This window comes from Amblyomma mixtum, chromosome 1 (assembly GCF_055824585.1).
Source record: "Amblyomma mixtum isolate Tamu chromosome 1, ASM5582458v1, whole genome shotgun sequence".
Lineage (NCBI taxonomy): Eukaryota > Metazoa > Arthropoda > Arachnida > Ixodida > Ixodidae > Amblyomma > Amblyomma mixtum.
In genome coordinates, this window is record NC_143012.1 from 70977148 (window position 1) to 70997213 (window position 20066).

The 20066-nt window shown below is 44.3% G+C and overlaps 1 protein-coding gene across 4 annotated transcripts; it reads right to left on the reverse strand.

The window, feature by feature from the left end:
• Positions 1-236: 236 nt before the first annotated feature.
• Positions 237-20056, reverse strand: LOC149366745 (uncharacterized). 4 transcript variants are annotated; one of them, XM_089552078.1, is made up of 5 exons: positions 19894-20056; positions 10596-10712; positions 9445-9645; positions 3656-7102; positions 237-1569 (listed from the first exon to the last, which is right to left on the reverse strand). In XM_089552078.1, the coding sequence occupies exons 1-4, from the start codon at positions 19925-19927 to the stop codon at positions 6870-6872; spliced, it is 585 nt and encodes a 194-aa protein (XP_089408204.1). In that variant the 5' UTR covers positions 19928-20056; the 3' UTR covers positions 237-1569; positions 3656-6869. The 4 variants fall into 4 exon arrangements, with proteins under 4 accessions (XP_089408204.1, XP_089408195.1, XP_089408178.1 ...); XM_089552069.1 differs by having other exon boundaries at positions 9193-9645; positions 19894-20053; XM_089552052.1 differs by lacking the exons at positions 9445-9645; positions 10596-10712; positions 19894-20056 and having other exon boundaries at positions 3656-3772; positions 4041-6138; positions 6659-6872.
• Positions 20057-20066: the final 10 nt, after the last annotated feature.

The window sequence follows — 20066 nt, forward strand, 5'->3', positions numbered from 1 at the left end:
CGTTAAAGAACCCCAGGTGGTCGAAATTTCCGGAGCCCTTCACTGCGGCGTCTCTTATAGCCTTAGTCGCTTTGGGACGTTAAACCCCACAAAACCAAACCATTTCCTGCTTTGAGTTAAGCGTGCATCATGACGCCATCAAGTGGGAACTACAAAAAAAAAACAAAACAAAGTGTGGAGGCGGAATGGGTGAATGTGCCAACTCTCCTTTGGCCAGCAAAAAGTGAATTGGGTGGTCGATTTTTGTTCATTCATTCGTTGTTTATTTCCAGAATTTCTTACAAAACACAAAACAGTTTGCAGCAATATACAGTAATTGCAATGTTCATCCAATAAAGGAAGTGCATTGCAGAAACAAAATTTTTTGCCTGGGTCCCATTTTTCTTCGCGCTGCTCAGCAAGTTCAAAAATTCAGTTAATATAAATATATATTGGAATCCCAATGACTCAGAATTAACAAAATTTTACTGTACATTTTATAAACACTAATTTTTGTCTTAATTGCTGCTGAAAACCTTGTTCCAGTAAATTACGACTTCTGTACATGACGTTCTGGTGACAGTCCATCACAGTAGCAGCTGGGTATGATCATGCTTTTTGTGGACAAGAGAAAATACCTGAAAAATTGCTCTGTTCCAGCCTACTTTCAATCCATGTCAATTTGAATATTTTTTGCGACCCGGCTAAAGTAATTGTGACAGGTCGGTTAGTAATGGATCTTCTCATTCCATTACTGGGAAAAGGCAAAGATTTACAAAACTGCAGTTATCGTACTGTGTTTTCTGATTACATGCCGTTTCAAATTTTCCTTTTCTTTGAATGCCATTGTGCAGAACTGACACTGATAAACTGTGGTTTTCATACTGTGTTTTCTGATTACATGCCGTTTCAAACTGTCCTTTTCTTTGAATGCCATTGTGCAGAACTGACACTGATGTGGTCTTTCATTCTTATGGGCTCGCACATGCTTTGCAAGGCCTGTACTCCTTGCAAAGAACATGGGGCAAAGCTGGCATTGGTATCGGTTCTCACCCGTGTGGGTGCTACGGTGCTGCAAAAATTTATCTCTAAACATAAAGCTCGTCCCGCAGTCATCACACTTGTACGGACGCTCACCCGTGTGGGTACGTAAGTGCACCACCAGGGCGCTGTAGTGAGCAAAGTTGCTCTCGCAGTGGTCACACTGGTACGGCCGTTCGCCGGTGTGGATACGCAAGTGTACCCCAAGGTGGCTCTTTCGAGCAAAGCTCTTGTCGCACTGGTCGCACTGGAATGGTCGTTCGCCAGTGTGGGTACGCATGTGTGTCTTCAAGCTCGACTTTTCTGAAAAGCGACGTCCACAGTCGTTGCACTCGAAGCGACAGTCACCCGCAAAGGCGAGAAAGTGCCGGTCTAAGTGGCTTTTCTTTGCGAAGCCCCTGCTGCAGTGGTTGCACTGGAAACGATGCTTGCTGGCGTGTTCATCCTGGTGGTCTCCAGGGGTAGCCACTGAGTGCTGCCCATGGGCGAAGCCATACTGCAGGTTTTCCTCGGGTGGCAAACCATGCTCGGGCTCACTTTTGACCACGCCTGCACCATGAAAGGCAGAGTGCATTCAATGAAATGCGGGACCACGCAAGTCACAGCTCATTAAGTGGTGTGTCCAGAAATTTATAAATCTAGAAGGAATGCAATGGGTTGATCCTAAAAAAAAAGAACTCCGTTTTATACAGAATTTATAAATTTCAATGCAGTTGGCAGGATAATGTTTTAGCTTTTGAAAGACTAATGAGAGCAAAGGGCATATTCTCGAACCAACTTAAACCTGCCAAAGTTTTTTTCAAAAATTAAAGAATGTCACTGAGCTCTGAACCATGGCAGAGTACACTCCTAATGACAGCATTTCCAACATCTATTAATGCTCCGGTCTTAAATACCAAGTATATTAGAGAAAAACCTTGAGGAAACTGATGGAGAAAAACTGCTGAAGGACTAATTCCCTTTCTACAAATATAGCCAGACACTCAATCATAAGTTTGAGCCAAGTTTTTATGACAGAAAATAACAAAGTTGCTAACACATTTGCTTCTGCATACTGCACCACCTCAGGTATCATTTCACAGTACTATGTGTTTGAGGGCTACCTTGTTCCATTTATAGCACCAACAAAGCAAAGTGCTCTCTACATCTGTTCTGAAGAAATGGAGAGAGAATTTTCTTCATGCAGCCTTACAACAAACAGGCTCATGTTGATATTACGAAAATAAAATAATGAATACATACCTAAAACATGCACATCAGTTTTCAATGTTACGACAGATAAATGAAAGCAAACCAAATAAGAATAATGTGGCCTGGTGTTATGAAAATAAATGTATGTATAAAGAAAGCCACTACTACTACTACTACTATCAGCAATGTAATACACATGGATCTACATTGGCTTAGATTGCAGTCCTCCTGATAGCATTGCTATGCATTTACTGCTTTGAGTTAAGCATGCATCGTGACGGCTTCAAACGGGAACTACAAAACAACAAAACAAAAAGTGTGGATGCGGAATGGGTGAATGTGCCAAATTGTATATTTTGGGTCACTGCTTTCGCCAGCAAAAATAGTGAATTGGGAGGTCAATTTTTATTCATTCATTCGTTGTTTATTTCTAAAATTTCTAGCAAAGTACAAAACAGTGTTCAAAAATATACAGTAACTGCAATGTTCATCCAATGAAGGTAGCGCATTCGAGCAACAAAATTTTTTGCCTGGGTCCGATTATTTTTTTGCTGTGCTCAGCAAATTCGAAAATTCAGTTAATTCAAATATATATGCAATCCCAATGACTCAGAGTTAACAAGGCTTTACTGTACATTTCATGAACACTAATTTCTGTCTTAATTGCTGCTGAAAACCTTGTTCCAGTAAATTACAACTTCTGTACATGACGTTCTGATGACAGTCCATTACAGTAGGAGCTCGGTATGATCATGCTTTTTGTGGACAAGAGAAAGGACCTGGAAAATTGCTCTGTACCAGCCTACTTTGAATCCCTACAAATTTGAATATTTTTTGCCAACCTTGCTAAAGTAATTGTGACAGGTCGGTTAGTAATGGATCTTCTCATTCCATTACTGGGAAAAGGCAAGAAAGCTTTACAAAACTGCAGTTTTCGTACTGTGTTTTCGGATTACATGCCGTTTCAAATGGCCCTTTTCTTTGAATGCCATTGCGCAGAACTGACACTGATGTGGTCTTTCATTCTTATGGGCTCGTACATGCTTTGTGAGGCCTGTACTCCGTGCAAAGAACATGGGGCAAAGCTGGCATTGGTATCGCTCCTCACCCGTGTGGGTACATAAGTGCACCACCAGGGCGCTATAGTGAGCAAAGTTGCTCTCGCAGTGTTCACACTGGTACGGCCGTTCGCCACTGTGGATACGCAAGTGTACCCCAAGGTTGCTCTTTCGAGCAAAGCTCTGGTCACACTGGTCGCACTGGAATGGCCGTTCACCAGTGTGGGTACGCATGTGTGTCTTCAAGGCTGACTTTTCTGCAAAGCGACGTCCACAGTCGTTGCACTGGAAGCTATAGTCACCCGTATGGGTGAGAAGGTGCCGGTCTAAGCGACTTTTCCATGGGAAGCCCCTGCTGCAATAGGTGCACTGGAAACGCTGCTTACTCGCGTGTTCATCCCGGTGGTTTCCAGGGGTAGCCACTGAGTGCTGCGCATGGGCGAAGCCATCCTGCAGGTTTTCCTCGGGTGGCAAACCATGCTCGGGCTTACTTTTGACCACGCCTGCACCATGAAAGGCAGAGTACTACATTCAATGAAATGCAGGACCACGCAAGTCACAGCTCATTAAGTGGTGTGTCCAGAAATTTATAAATCTAGAAGGCAAGCAATGGGTTGATCCTAAAAAAAAGAACTCCGTTTTATACAGAATTTATAAATTTCAATGCAGTTGGCAGGATAATGTTTTAGCTTTTGAAAGACTAATGAGAGCAATGGGCGTATTCTCGAACCAACTTAAAAAGCTAGAGCAACTGTGGCAAAGTGTACGTACGATTCCTTGCTTTAGGCCTGGGATCACGCAAACCTGCCAAAGTGTTTTTCACAAATAAACGAATGTCACTGATCTCTGAACCATGGCGGAGTACACTCCTAATGACAGCACTTCCAACATCCATTAATGCTCCGGTCTTAAATACCGTGTATATTAGAGAAAAACCTTGAGGAAACTGATGGAGAAAAACTGCTGAAGGACTCATTCCCTTCTCACGAATATAGCAAAATGCTCAATGATAAGTTTGAGCCAAGCTGCTACGACTGAAAATAACAAAGTAATTAACACATTTGCTTCTGCATATTGCACCGCCTCAGATATCATTTCACAGTATGTTCGAGGGCTACCTTGTTCCATTTATAGCACCAACAAAGCAAAGTGCTCTCTACAGCTGTTCTGAAGAAATGAAGAGAAAATTTTCTCTACGCAGCCTTACAACAAACAGGCTCCCTCAGCAAAAATAGGCTGAGGGTGATGTTATGAAACTGAAATAATTAATAAATACTTAAAGCTTATACACCAGGTTTGAATGTTAGAAAGAAAAATTAAAGCAAACCAAATAAAGAGACAAAACTTCTCCACTCAATCTAGCATAATGTGGCCCATGGTTCGGAAATTTAAGTGTGTAACAAAAGAAATAAGAATACAAACTATAAGGACACAACAAATTCTGTGAGCAGCGTGAGCAACGTAATACACAAGGTTAAAAATAATCGCCAGGAGCATCAGAAATGTAATACACAGCATTAAAAATAATCACGAATCATTAATACCAAACAAAACTGAACCAGGTTACACAATCTTTCCTAACACGAAATACAATCAGAAGCACGTGCACTACAAGCTCCTGTGGACATCAGGTCAAACAGTGACGGTCAAGATATATCCCAGGTTATCCAGCCGCATACCAAGAAAAATATTACTACAGCTTTTCAGAGCTCATTTTATAAGAAATTTGCATGAAGAAGCGGAAGGAAAACTATTAGTTGAAATAACGAGACAAAGAGACTCGACTAAACAGTGGCAGAACCACAATGAAATCCCAGTACCTAAACTGACGAGACTACAGTACAAAAAGCAAGACCTAGTACGATGCAGAACAGGCACAGCCACACAACAAGCACTTCTTCTACAGCATTTTTTTTTTGTGCGTGTGCAAAAGTGCAACTTGTACTGCAGTGTGCTGGGTCACAAGGTTTCCTCAGCACTGATGCACAATGTCACACTTGGAATGTTCCACGATGGCCATTGTTCACGCTGCAGTCATGCAGTTGCACTCTAGGTGTTAACGGGGCAGGGTCTGATGTGCCCCATTCTTTGCAGTACACAATCTCACACATCTCACAATCACAATCTCAGATCACTGGATATGTCGTTTCAAGCTGTTCAGCCTGCAAATGTTGGCAGCTGCTTTTCACGGATCCTCGTCTCGGTAGCGTGCGTACTCTTTGGCCTGCCAGTATTGGTTTCGACTCCTGCAAAAATGAAACGGAGCAAAGAATTTGATTAGAATAAGAGAGGTGGTGCTGCCGGTTTCAATGTCCAGTCCAGGACGAATATTTCTTTCAATGAAGATTCTCGGAAAGCTGTGAAGCTTTCTGAAGCAGCCGTGTGGATGCACTTTGGTGGATGTTAATGAGTAGCTGTAGGACACAACTTAAGTCGGCACTGAAGCTCTGCTTACATTCAGGGCCGCCGCACAGAATTCCTCAACAAAAAAAAAAGGAGTCCGTTGTTAAAACTTTTCTTGTTACCTACAAGAAAGAAAGTATAAGCTCTAAAATTCTGATAAAAGGCTCGTTTAATGAAGTAAAACACTGTGATTGGCTAGCGGGGAAATACAAAACGCCGCAGACCATGGCCCAGTGTTAATAACTGCTGTTTCTTTTGTTGTACCCTACTATAAGTGAAAATATATTTCACCTTCGGGGTTTCCCGTTAATATATATAGAACTCTGCTCAACCAACAGTCAGGTCAAAGGATACACTGTTGTACAGGATACAAGCATCAATGGGTCTCCTACGGGTGGCAGCAGTTCCGTTGGGAGATTCAACTGGCAACTTGTACTCCTTGTCTTTTCAACATCAGATGTGATACCTGCGAAATGAAACGGAGCTAGGCAACCCAAATCAAAACAAAATTCTGAGGCCACAATCAGCATTGTTTTCACGCTTCGTGTATTTAACAGGATACCCCCAGGGCATGTGAAAGGAAAAATAAATATCCCAAAAAAAGGGTGTCAAGGGTGTGTTCTGGCTGAGTGCCAGCTATTAAAAGCACTTAATTGTTAATCCTCGCATGAACTCATCACAGCAGAGTGCGGTGGTTTCTTTGCACAGCAAGTAATGGTGACATGCTCTTTCAAATTTCCAGCGCGATCGGCTGGCTACGAGTACCACCGGCTGTATCGCCTCCATTGGGCCCCAGTACAAACACCAGCGCATCAAGCCCGGTATCACAGTTGCTCGGCATCTCTGCGCATATGAATTATTGCCATTTATAACTGCACTATATCCCTGGTGAACGCGAACTCCGCGACCATCGGGGCATTACGCTAGCTTTGGAATTAAAAGACAGACGGGAACGCATACACTTCAAAACAGAAATAAATACTCACGCTCTCTGGATCAGAAATTAGCTGTGGAGAGCTCGATCACGACTGTCTCAGCAAGATTGTCACCAGAGAACACAGAAGTCCATTCAGTTTCCTGTGGCTATGGGCCAGTGCACTCAGGTCTGCACACGATGAATTGTGCATTTATCCACTAATCCAATTAATCCACTAATCAACTAAGGTACTTTACCCTGCATCATACAAGTTAACTGCCTTAACTCTGGCTACCCTCGCAGCTTTGACCCCCACAAAATAATCTGCGTCTGAGGCTAACAATTAGCAGAGCTTTGTTCCGACTGTTGCAGTGGTTGCACTGGAAACGCTGCTTGCTGGCGTGTTCATCCTGGCGGTCTCCAGGGGTAGCCTTTGAGTGCTGTGCATGGGCGAAGCCATCCTGCAGGTTTTCCTCGGTTGGCAAACCATGCTCGGGCTCACTTTTGACCACGCCTGCACCATGAAAGGCAGAGTACTACATTCAATGAAATGCAGGACCACACAAGTCACAGCTCATTTAGTGCTGTGTCCAGAAACCTATGAATCTAAAAGGCAATCAATGGGTTGCTCCTGACAAATAAAAAAACACCGCTTTATACAGAATTTATTTATAAATTTGCATGCAGTCGGCGGAATAATGTTTTAGCTTTTGAATGACTAATGACAGCAATGGGCATATTCTCGAACACACTTAAGAAACTAGAGCTACCGCAGCAAAGTGCACGTATGATTCCTTTCTTTAGGCCTGGGATCACTCAAACCTGCCTAAGTGTTTTTATGAATAAAAAAATGTCACTGAGCTCTGAACCATGGCACAGTACACTCATAATGACAGCATTTCCTACACCTATTAATGATCCAAACTTATTGTTTATATTGGAGGGAAACCTTGAGGAAACTGATGGAGAAAAACTGCTGAAGGATTCGTTCTCTTTCTAGAAATATAGGCAAACACTGAATCATAAGTTTGAACGACGCTGTTACGACTGAAAATAACAAAGTTATTAACACATTTGCTTCAGCATACTGCACTGCCTCACGTATCATTTCACAGTACTATATGTTTGAGGGCTACCTTGTTTCATTTATAGCACCAACAAAGCAAAGTGCTCTCTACAGTTGTTCTGAAGAAATGATGAGACAATTTTCTGCATTCAGCCTCATAACAAACAGGCTCCCTGACCAAAAATAGGCTCTGGTTGATATTACGAAAATGAAATATTCATTGTTAAGACCACATAAACCAAATAAAAAGACAAAACTACTCTACTCAATCTAGAATCATGTGGCCTGGTGTTCTGAAAATAAATGTGTAACGAAAGAAGTAATACAAACCATAAAGACACGACAAAATCTGTCAGTAGCATCGCAAAGTAATACACATGGATCTTCATTGGCTTTGATTGCAGCCCTCGTGATTGCATTGCTATGCATTTACTGCTTTGAGTTAAGCCTGCATCATGACGCCATCAAGTGGGAACTACAAAACAAAACAAAGTGTGGAGGCAGAATGGGTGAATGTGCCAAATTGTATATTTGGGGTAACTCTCCTTTGGCCAGCAAAAACAGTGAATTGGGTGGTCGATTTTTGTTCATTCTTTCGCTGTTTATTTGCACAATTTCTTGCAAAATACAAAACAGTTTGCAGCAATATACAGTAATTGCAATGTTCATCCAATAAAGGAAGCGCATTGCAGAAACAAAATTTTTTCCCTGGGTCCCATTTTTCTTCGTGCTGCTCAGCAAGTTCAAAAATTCAGTTAATATAAATATATATTGGAATCCCAGACTCAGAATTAGATTTTACTGTACATTTCATAAACACTAATTTTTGTCTTAATTGCTGCTGAAAACATTGTTCCAGTAAATTACGACTTTTGTACATGACGTTTCAGTCACAGTCAACTACAGTAGCAGCTCGGTATGATCATGCTTTTTGTGGACAAGAGAAAATACCTGAAAAATTGCTCTCTTCCAGCCTACTCTGAATCCATGTCAATTTGAATATTTTTTGCAACCCGGCTAAAGTAATTGTGATATGTCGGCTAGCAGTGGATCTTCTCATTCCATTACTGGGAAAAGGCAGATTTACAAAACTGCAGTTTTCGTACTGTGTTTTCTGATTTCATGCCGTTTCAAATTTTCCTTTTCTTTGAATGCCATTGTGCAGAACTGACACTGATAAACTGCGGTTTGCGTACCGTGTTTTCTGATTACATGCCGTTTCAAACTGTCCTTTTCTTTGAATGCCATTGTGCAGAACTGACACTGATAAACTGCGGTTTGCGTACTGTGTTTTCTGATTTCATGCCGTTTCAAATTGCCCTTTTCTTTGAATGCCATTGTGCAGAACTGACACTGATGTGGTCTTTCATTCTTATGGGCTCGTACATGCTTTGCAAGGCCTGCACTGCTTGCAAAGAACATGGGGCAAAGCTGGCATTGGTATCGGTTCTCACCCGTGTGGGTGCTACGGTGCTGCAAAAATTTATCTCTAAACATAAAGCTCGTCCCACAGTCATCACACTTGTACGGACGCTCACCCGTGTGGGTACGTAAGTGCACCACCAGGGCGCTGTACTGAGCAAAGTTGCTCTCGCAATGGTCACATTGGAATGGCCGTTCGCCGGTGTGGATACGTAGGTGTACCACAAGGGTGCTCTTTCGAGCAAAGCTGCGTTCGCACTGGTTGCACTGGAATGGCCGTTCGCCAGTGTGGGTACGCATGTGCTTCTTCAAGGTTGACTTTTCTGAAAAGCGACGTCCACAGTCGTTGCACTCGAATCGACAGTCACCCGCAAAGGCGAGAAAGTGCCGGTCTAAGTGGCTTTTCTTTGCGAAGCCCCTGCTGCAGTGGTTGCACTGGAAACGCTGCTTGCTGGCGTGTTCATCCTGGTGGTCTCCAGGGGTAGCCACTGAGTGCTGCCCATGGGCGAAGCCATCCTGCAGGTTTTCCTCGGGTGGCAAACCATGCTCGGGCTCACTTTTGACCACGCCTGCACCATGAAAGGCAGAGTACATTCAATTAAATGCGTGACCACACAAGTCACAGCTCATTTAGTGGTGTGCCCAGAAATTGATAAATCTAGAAGGCAATCAAAGGGTTCATCCTAAAAAAAAACTTCGTTTTATACAGAATTTATAAATTTCAATGCAGTTGGCAGGATAATGTTTTAGCTTTTGAAAGACTAATGAGAGCAAAGGGCCTATTCTCGAACCAACTTAAACCTGCCAAAGTGTTTTTCAAAAATAAAAGAATGTCACTGAGCTCTGAATCATGGCAGAGTACACTCCTTCCAACATCTATTAATGGTCCATTTTTAAATATCGGGTATAATGGAGAAAAACCTTGAAACTGATGGAGAAAAACTGCTGAAGGACTAATTCCCTTTCTATAAATATAGCCAAACACTCAATCATAAGTTTGAGCCAAGCTTTTATGACAGAAAATAACAAAGTTCCTAACACATTTGCTTCTGCATACAGCACCACCTCAGGTATCATTTCACAGTACTATGTGTTTGAGGGCTACCTTGTTCCTTTTATAGCACCAACAAAGCAAAGTGCACTCTACATCTGTTCTTAAGAAATGAGGAGAGAATTTTCTTCATGCAGCCTTACAACAAACAGGCTCCCTGACCAAAAATAGGCTCAGGTTGATATTACAAAAATGGTTGGTTGGTTTATAGGGTTTAACGTCCCAAAGCAACTAAGGCTATGAGAGGCACCGTAGTGAAGGGCTCCGGAAATTTCGACCACCTGGGGTTCTTTAACATGCACTGACATCGCACAGTACACAGGCCTCTGGAATTTCTCCTCCAAAGAAATTCAACCGCCGCGGCCGGGATCAAACCTGCGTCTTTCGGGACAGCAGCCGAGCACCATAGCCACTGAGCCACCACTCTGCTTACTCTGCTGCTTACTCTCGTGTTCAAACGCTGCTTACTCGCGTGTTCATCCTGGCGGTTTCCAGGTGTAGCCCCTGAGTGCTGCCCATGGGCGAAGCCATCCTGCAGGTTTTCCTCGGATGGCAAACCATGGTTGGGCTCACTTTTGACCACGCCTGCACCATGAAAGGCAGAGTACTACATTCAATGAAATGCAGGACCACGCAAGTCACAGCTCATTAAGTGGTGTGTCCAGAAACCTATAAATCTAAAAGGCAATCAACAGGTTGATCCTGAATAAAAAAAACAAACTTCGCTTTACACAGAATTTATAAATTTCAATGCAGTTGGCAGGATAATGTTTTAGCTTTTCAAAGATTAATGAGAGCAATGGGCATATTCCGTAACCAATTTAAATCCAGAGCTACTGTGGCAAAGTGCATCTACAATTCCTTGCTTTATGCTTGGGATCATGTAAATCTGCCAAAGTGTTTTTCACAAATAAACAAATGTCACAGCTGTGAACCATGTCAGAGTACAGTGCTAATTACAGTACTTCCAACATCTATTAATGCTCCGGTCTTAAATACAATGGATAGTGGAGAAAAACCTTGAGGAGAGAAAAACTGCTGAAGGACTAATTCCCTTTCTACAAATATAGCCAAATGCTCAATCATAGGTTAGAGCTAAGCTGCTACGACTGAAAACAACAAAACAATTAACACATTTGCTTCTGCATATTGCACCGCCTCAGGTATCATTTCACAGTACTATATGTTTGAGGGCTACCTTGTTCCATTTATGGCACCAACAAAGCAAAGTGCTCTCTACAGCTGTTCTGAAGAAATGAAGGGATAATTTTCTTTACGCAGCCTTACAAGAAATAGGCTCCCTGAGCAAAAATAGGCTCAGGCTGATATTCTGAAACTGAAATAATGAATAAATACTTAAAACATATACACCAGGTTTCAATGTTAGGAAAGAAAGATTAAAGCAAACCAAATAAAAAGACAAAACTTCTCCTCTCAATCTAGCATAATCTGACCTGGGGTTCTGAAAAATAAATGTGTAACGAAAGAAATAAGAACACAAACTATAAGGACACAACAAATTCTGTCAGCAGCATCAGCAATGTAATACACAGCATTAAAAATAGTCACAAATCATTAGTACCAAACAACAATGAACCAGAGTACACAATCTTTCCTAACACCAAATACAACCAGAAGCACGTGCACTACAAGCTTCTGTGGACATCAGGTCAAACAGTGGAGGTCAAGATTCATCCCAGGATATCTGGCTGCATACCAAGAAAATGTTGCTAAAGCTTTTGAGAGCTCATTTTATAAGAAAGTTGTATGAAGAAGTGGAAGGAAAACTATTACTTACAATAACGAGACAAAGATACTTGACTAAACAGTGGCAGAACCACAATGAAATCCCAATACCTAAACTGATGAGACTACAGTACAAAAAGCAAGACCTAGTATGATGCAGAAAAGGTACAGCCACGTAACAAGCACTTCTTCCACAGCAGTTTTTTTCTTATGTGTGTGCAAAAGTGTAACTTGTGCTGCAGTGTGCTGGATCACAAGGTTTCCTCCGCACTCATGCACAATGTGACACTTGGAATGTTCCACGATGGCCATTGTTCCCGCTGCAGTGGTGCAGTTGCTCTCTAAGCGTTAACGGGGCAGGGTCTGATGTGCCCCATTCTTTGCAGTACACAATCTCACACATCTCAGATCACAATCTCAGATCACTGGATGTGTCGTTTCAAGCTGTTCAGCCAGCAAATGTTGGCAGCTGTTTTTCACGGATCCTCGTCTCGGTAGCGTGCATACTCTTTGGCCTGCCAGTATTGGTTTCGACTCCTGCAAAAATGAAACGGAGCAAAGAATTTGATTAGAATAAGAAAGGTGGTGCTGCCAAGTTCAATCTCCAGTCCAGGACGAATATTTCTATCAACGAAGATTCTCAGAAAGCCGTGAAGCTTTCTGAAGCAGCCGTGTGGGTACACTCTGGTGGATGTTAAGAAGTAGTCACTCTCTAACGTCGGATACGACTTAAGTCTGCAGTGAAGCTCCGCTCGCATTCAGGGCCGCCGCACAGAATTCCTCAACAAAAAAAGTAGTTTGTTGGTAAAACTTTTCTTGTTACCTACAAGAAAGAAATTATAAGTTCTAAAATTCTGATAAAAGGCTCATTTAATAAAGTCAAACATTGTGATTGGCTAGCGGGGTAATACAAGACGCCACAGACCATGGCCCAGAGTTAATAACAGCTGTTTCGTTAGCTGCATCCTACTGTGAGTGAAATATATTTCATCTTTGGGGTTTCCCGTTAATATATAGGACTATTCTCAACCCACAGTCAGGTCAAAGGATACACTGTTTTACAGGATACGAGCATCAATGGGTCTCCTATGGGTGGCAGCAGTTCCGTTCGGAGATTCAACTGGCAAGTTGTACTCCTTGTCTTTTCAACATCAGATGTGGTACCTGCCAAATGAAACAGAGCTAGGCAACCAAAATCAAAAGAAAATTCTGAGGCCACAATTAGCGTTGTTTTTACACTTCGTGTATTTAACAATAATACCATGGATACCCCCGGGGCACGTCAAAGGAAAAATAAATATTCCAGAAATTCCTCGTGCTGACTGTAAGGAGATAGCGCCACCCAGCGGCGTTCGTGAGGAGAAGAAGACAAAGCACGAGGAGCGCGTGCGGAGGGGAACGCGGGGCAGGTCGAAGAGGATTACGGGGCAGAGAAGAGAAGAGCGCGGTGGGCGACGGACGTGGACGAGTTCTGCTGGCTCCCCGAGTTCCGGGCTTGGGCCTTAGCCGCAGACGTCCGGGCCACCAGACCTGGACTTCCATCGTCGAGAGTCTCAACCACCAGGCTCAGGCGCTACTCTTCTCCGTCCATCCGTCAGCTGCTCCACACAGGCCGCTTCTGGCGCCTACGTGACTTTTCTGGGATACCAGACCTGGAAACCGTGCCGGGAGCCCACGGACGCCGACGCTGCGGTAGCGTTGCATCAACATTGGAACGCCCAGAGACTCCCTGACTGCCCGACACCCAGCCAGTCCTCCCCGCTCGTTGCTCGAATAAGAGACAAGTAGTGTGACTTTCCTCTTTGACTTTCTTTTTTCTGCATTTTTCGTAAGCACTTTGTTCTGTTCCCCCGTGTGTTTTTCCCGTGTGTTGCTGCCTTGCTCTCTTGTTCCTTTCCTTTTCTTCGCTCTCATACTGAAATTGGTTTCCTTTCTGATAAAAGCCACCTCGTTTATTGTTTGTACTTTTGTGTTTGTTTAAAATAAGACCTGCAATCTCTCAGATCCTCACACTGACAAGCCATTGGAGAAGAACTGCGTTGTGTGCGAGGCTCATTTTGACGAGAGATTCATCGTCCGTAGCTACAAGCATGTCATCAACAGCGAGTCTGTGGAAATCCCTCGTGATCGGCCTACACTGACAGACGACACGATTTTTACGATATTTCCGAATGTGCCTGCTTACCCCTCAAAAAAGCTGCCTCCAAAAAGAAAGACGGTATCGTCTAATGGAGGTGCAATTTCCAAGCGTAGAAAGGTTGACTCCATTGACGAGGAGCCACACAGTGCTGAAACCGTCGTTCCATCAAGCTCAAACTGTAGCAGCGGCTACAATATCTTGGAGGGTATGATGCAAGAAGACCTTCCAAGTAAGTACTGGGCGAAACATGTAATCCCAAAGGACACGGACGTTGTGGCATTCTCAGTGTGTGCTTCAAGTGGTGGAACTCTGTGCTTTGAAATGTTACTTTTGTGTTCAAGTAATGCCTCAACCTTTCATACACAACATATGTATAGGGTGTTCTTGTAAAAACAGTGGATGTCGATAGCATTAGTGATGTTAAGGACCTGCTGTTCGAAATGGATGCCATGATTTCTTGTGAGGGGTTTGAAATGGAAACAGGAATGCAAAGTGCGCAAATAAATACAAAGCACAGACTCCATGAAGGGAAACTTCACAGCCTCACGTGCTGTGGAACAGTCCAAAATAGAAGCCTATGCTTGCAGTGCAAGTACCTTCGTAAGCTGATGAAAAATCAGGCATACTACAAACGTACAAAAGCGAGATGGGAAAAAGCTAACCTCACACAGAAGCTAACGCAAAAGAATGCGCAGCTGCGACGGCAAAAGCGCAGCATTGCAAAGTTGAGCGAGACCATAGAAAAGATGAAACAGGACAACGAAGCTATAGGTAGCTCTAGTTTTGAAGAGAAGTTGCAAAGCCTGCCAAAAAAGCAGCAAGTGCAGGTACGTGAATGCTTTTAAGCATCGAAAAGGAGAAAAACAAATGGAATGATATTTCAGCAAGAGTGGATCCTTGAATGCATTGTGATGAATATAAAAAGCCCACGTCTTTACGAGCACATTCGTAAGCGTAAAGGTGCACTGAAGAGCATTCTGAACAAGTCTTTTTGCCGCGGGAACTCGATCTACATGTACCTAGCATTCTTAGAAACAGTGACTTCTTGCCCTGTGTGGCCGAATTTTCCCCATTTAAATCGAATTAACATCCGGCTCCCGACTTTTTTTTTTTAATTCTGCCTCGCACGGTGGGCGGAGTCGACCAACGCGTGGAGCGCCTTTCACCCACTCCCGTGGAGGCTTTGCTTTCGCTTTATTTTGTTTTTTAGGTTTCCATGAATAAATAGTTTCATTCGCAGATAATATAGCCGCAAAATAAGCCTGAAGAAATAAAAATACGCGCGGACTATTTGCTACTACGGACTACTACATATTACTCCGCCGATGGCAGAGCGGCAAGCCGCCACGGGACTGGGTGAAAGGCGCTCCACGCGTTGGTCGACTCCGCCCACCGTACGAGGCAGAATTAAAAAAAAAAAAAAAGGCGGGAGCCGGGTATTAATTCGATTTAATTAGGGAAATCGGCCACACAGGGCAGTAAATCGCAGTTTCTAAGAAAGCTCGGAACGTGTAGATCGAGTTCCCGCGGCAAAAAGACAAGTTCAGATTCCTCTTCAGTGCACCTTTAAGGTCATGGTTTTACCGAGCCCTTCGTGCCTGCGTACTTATGTCCGCAAATATAAAAGTGGTTTTGGCTTTAATGAAGAAGTGCTCACGGCTGTTGCAGAGAAAGCACGCACTATTGATCCGTATCATCGACACGGTGGCATACTCATGGACGAAATGAAACTGTCCGAAAACTTGTTTCTAAACAGCAAAGGGCAAGTCCACGGTTTTGTTGACCTTGGCAAGTACAGCTCACCAGGGCAAGAAGGTGCTAAATATGACCATGGCCTTGTAACTTAGTTTCAACCATCACAGGCAGATGGCAACAAATTCTCGGTGCGTTTGGTGCGCGAAGCAATGTAAAGGCTAGCCAAAATCATTGTTGACGCTGTGATTTGTGCCGAGAAACCGGGGCTCTTTGTGGATTTTGTAACATGTGGCGGGGCTGTGTGGAACCGCAGAATGTGGAAAATTTTCGGTGTAAGTGGGAAGCTTGGAAAGACAGTGTGCAAAGTAAAGCACCCAGTGGATCCAAGCCGGTATTTGCATTTTTTGTCAGACTTCCCCCACCTGGTGAAATGTGTGCGTAATGCTGTAACCTCCAAAGGGCTCTTAACACCAGATGGTCGAGTTAGCAGCAAATATGTGAAGGAGGCATGCAAATGCGACGCTTCAAGTTCAGTGACCCTCAGGGCAATGCCGCATGTCACCATGGCTGTTTGCCAGCCTAATGGCTTTGAAAAAATGCAGGTCAACTTGGCGTTCACCTTCTTCAGTGATGAAGTTTTAAGGGGCCTGTATGTCTACAACAGCCAAGTGGAACACTGCTATGGCGCTGGCTGTACCAAGGCTACTTCTGCATTTGTCTCGATGATGAGAGACCTCATCGATGCCATGACATCGAGATACTCAAAGTGAGGTTTAAGACCAGACAGTAAAGAAGCAGCAAGCATCAAACGCTTTCTCGAGTTTTTAGCAACCTGGGAAGAAGCTGTGCCTAAGCAGGGTGGGTTCCTGGGCGAATCAACAGCCGAAGGACCTCGTGTCGCTCTTAACAGCACACTTAACAGCTCTATGTCACGAAAACCTTGGGGTTTAAGTACTTGATGACTTCTCGTTTGTGCCAAGACGCGCTTGAGAACCTCTTCGGGATACTGAGGCAAATGTCAGGCTCGAACGACCATCCTACACCGACACAATTTTTGATATCTCTGAACTGCCTCAGTTTTTACAGCTTAGCGCAGTCACCCTTCAGTGGCAACATTCCTTCAGCAGTCCTGAGAAGCCTTCTAAGTCCGGGCACTCACACTAATCCCATGAAACTACAAAATAAGCTGGATGAGCTTCTAGATGTGGGTCGTCGCAATGAAGTTCATGAAATGATTGTGGCATGTGAAGTACTCCCTGACCACACTGAAATCGTTGGACGCAAAAGTGACTCCCGGATCACTTATTACGTCAGTGGCTATGTGGCCCGGAAGATGGCGAAAAAGACCAAGTGCAACGAATGTAGCAGGCTGTAGCTTTAGCCTGAGGACTCTAGCTTGCTTCCGGCAGAGTCATGCTTCACACGTTACATAGATAGAGATGGCCTCCTGTACCCGTCCGAGTCCCTAGCGGACCTGGTCATAGCTATGGAGGATGCTTTCACCTATTGCTTCAAGTTGAAAGCTGATAGCATCATGGACCTCATCTCTTGCCTGTCTGTGAAGAGGTTAAATATGGTCGGCTGTGAGCAGCACAAAGTCGAAGTGACGAATCAAATCATTCGCTTCTTCACACTAACAAGGATGCATTTTCTTGTTGCTGGAGAAAATGCGGCCAACCAAAAGGTCCCATTAGGAAATTTGATGTCACAATCTGGCTGTGTTTGACAAAGGTAGAAATCAATTTTCGTAAACTGGTTTATGACTACATCTGTGTTTGCCAATCAAACCTCAATGCCATGTGTGTATGCCCATTTTAGCATTGCATATTGACTTCTTTTTACTTGCCTTATTTACTTCCTTTGGCCTAGTTTTTGTATAACTTGCAGTTCTCCCCTACAATGATGCATATTCTCTGTTCATTTTCTTTTGATGGTGTTTTTGACGTTCAATTAAGAGTGTGTCAAAATAAATGTCTTGCCTATTAAAGCTTGTACGAAATAGACCTTGCGTTTCGATGTGCAAGTCATCAAAATAAAGCTTTCAAGTATGGCGGCTGATGCTTCTACTTGAATTGAGATGTCATGGAGAACATCCGCGGCATCAAAGCGAAAACTGCATGGACGTTGTTTTGGTGACAAGCTCACGGCAAGTCATTTGATTTGCCATCTTCCAGCGCTTCGGAATGCCAGTGGCGCACGCAGCTAATATACAGGGAAGCAAGTTCAAACATAGTTTTCAGTGCCAATACACGCTTTGCTGCGAGTCGTCAGAAAAGTGTGCCAACCAGCCTTTTTTGTAATCTGCACGGTATCGTGAAATAGCTGCAACAAAAAGCAAGTGCTACGCACGCCACGCCGCAGCGCGTGGAGGGGGTGGGAGTCTTGGAGCCAACAGTAGCGCCGCTGCATCTGGATGAATTCTCGCTCCCTCTCCGGTGCGCCGATGCGAACACCTTTCCCTCTAGCCCAGTGGCGGTCCTAAGTGGGGGGGGGGGCAGTCACCCCCCCCAAAAGCTTTGCATATTTTCCCGGACGTCCGTTTTCGTCAAGTAGTCCCCCTACTTTGTACGTTCACACGTGTTAGTGGCTGTCTTATTTTACACAATTCCACGTTGTACATGTTGGTAGTTATACGAGCACAATTCGTAGTGACTGTCGAGGTATCGTGGTCCTGCCGTGCCCCCACCGTTGTCTTGCCATGCCGCGGGCGTTGCGACGACGGCGGTGCCATTCACCTGCACTTGCGGTGGCCAGCCACCTCGTCGGGGCGGCAAAGAGCCACCCATTCAGGTCTTTATCCCACCATGGGACACAGCAACGCCAGCGAGGGGATCATCCCTGTTTTGACTTGATAAGGAGCGCCGACCAGCCGCCTTGAAGGAGGGTGCTGAGGGGCGAAACAAAGCCACTTCCCAGAACTGAGCAATGAAGGCCGCTAATCCCACTGGTGAAATGTCCGGCCAGGGGCTTTGACCTTCGTGGACATGCCGTGGAGGGATATCTCAGCCCTCAGCTTGTTTCCCCTGGTATCGAAATGAATATTGCTCGCGTAAACATTCACATTCAAAGATTGAGTAATGGTATAACGTCTATAGCATTTGCCATTTGTTTTTCAACAACAAAGCGCAAAAAAAATTGTGTAAATAAAAAAAATCGTTTTCTATTTTTCTTTCTTTTTTTGTTGTACGGAAATCTGCCCCCCCCCCCCCCCCCCCCCCCCCCCTTTAAAACCACGCTCCAGGACCGCCACTGCTCTAGCCACCATACTTCCAGCGTGATTGGCTGGCTAAGAATACCACCGGCTGTATCGCTTCCATCGGGCCCCAGTACAAACACCAGCGCATCAAACACGGTATCACAGATGCTCGGCATCTCTGCGCGTATGAATTATTGCCATTTACAGCTGCACTACATCCCTGGCGAACGCGAATTCCGCGAACCATCGGGGCACTGCGCTAGCTTTGGAATTAAAGACAGACGGGAACGCATGCAACTCAGAACACACATAAATAGCGCACTGTCTGTACTCACGCCCTCTGGAGCAGAAATCAGCTATGAAAATTCGGTCACGACTGTGTCAGCAAGATTGCCACCAGAGAACATTCAGTTTTCAGTGGCTATGGGCCAGTGCAATCAGGTGTGCACGCGATGAATTATCCACTTACCCATGAATCCAATCAATCTACTAAGGTACTTTACCCTGCATCATACAAGTTAACTGCCTTAACCTTGGCTATCCTGGCAGTTTTGATCCTGGCAAAATGATCTGCGTCTAAGGCTAACAATTAGCGGAGCCTTGTTCCAACTGGTAAAAAAGCGAACGGGTCAAGAACGCACCAAGTCGAGTGCCAACAGCTAGGGCTCGTCCAGCACTTTGGCGGCCTCGATCTGTCAAAACATGCGCAAAAGCTATAAGCACGATTTGATGACATGCTGGGGCTTGACATGCACTCAGCCGTCTGAAGCCACACCTGCGCTATAAGCATGAAAACAGACGGATTAGTTGAAAATAAGTTGGCAAAAATGTGAGCTCGCCACTCCAAGTATACAGTGTCTTAAAAACTTTACGACTCGAAGTTGTTGCCATCGTTGATGCTCACCGCGATGCAGCTCCGTTCTCTTTGTCCACATTTCCAGCATTTTGCCAGTTTGCTCACTGGACGCGTAAATTATAGCCCAACTTACTTGGTAAATGATCCACCAGCGCTTTAGCTGTCATCCAACCAGTAAACTAAACACTGCAGATTTCACGAGACAAATATGCAAAAGACGAGCTTGCAGCGGCTGCAGCATCCTTCCTACGAGTACACTCTACTACGAGGGCTACAGCGCTAAATTATGCAGCCTTAGTGTGCCAA

Coding starts and splice junctions, on each gene's coding strand:
- LOC149366745 (XM_089552052.1), bottom strand. CDS start 4,245: ATGAGTCCTTCAGCAGTTTTTCTCCATCAGTTTCCTCAAGGTTTTTCT. Junction 3,773..4,040: donor CAGGCCTAAAGCAAGGAATC/GTACGTACACTT, acceptor TTCATGGTGCAG/GCGTGGTCAAAAGTAAGCCC. Junction 1,570..3,655: donor CCACCGGGATGAACACGCGA/GTAAGCAGCGTT, acceptor TTCATGGTGCAG/GCGTGGTCAAAAGTGAGCCC.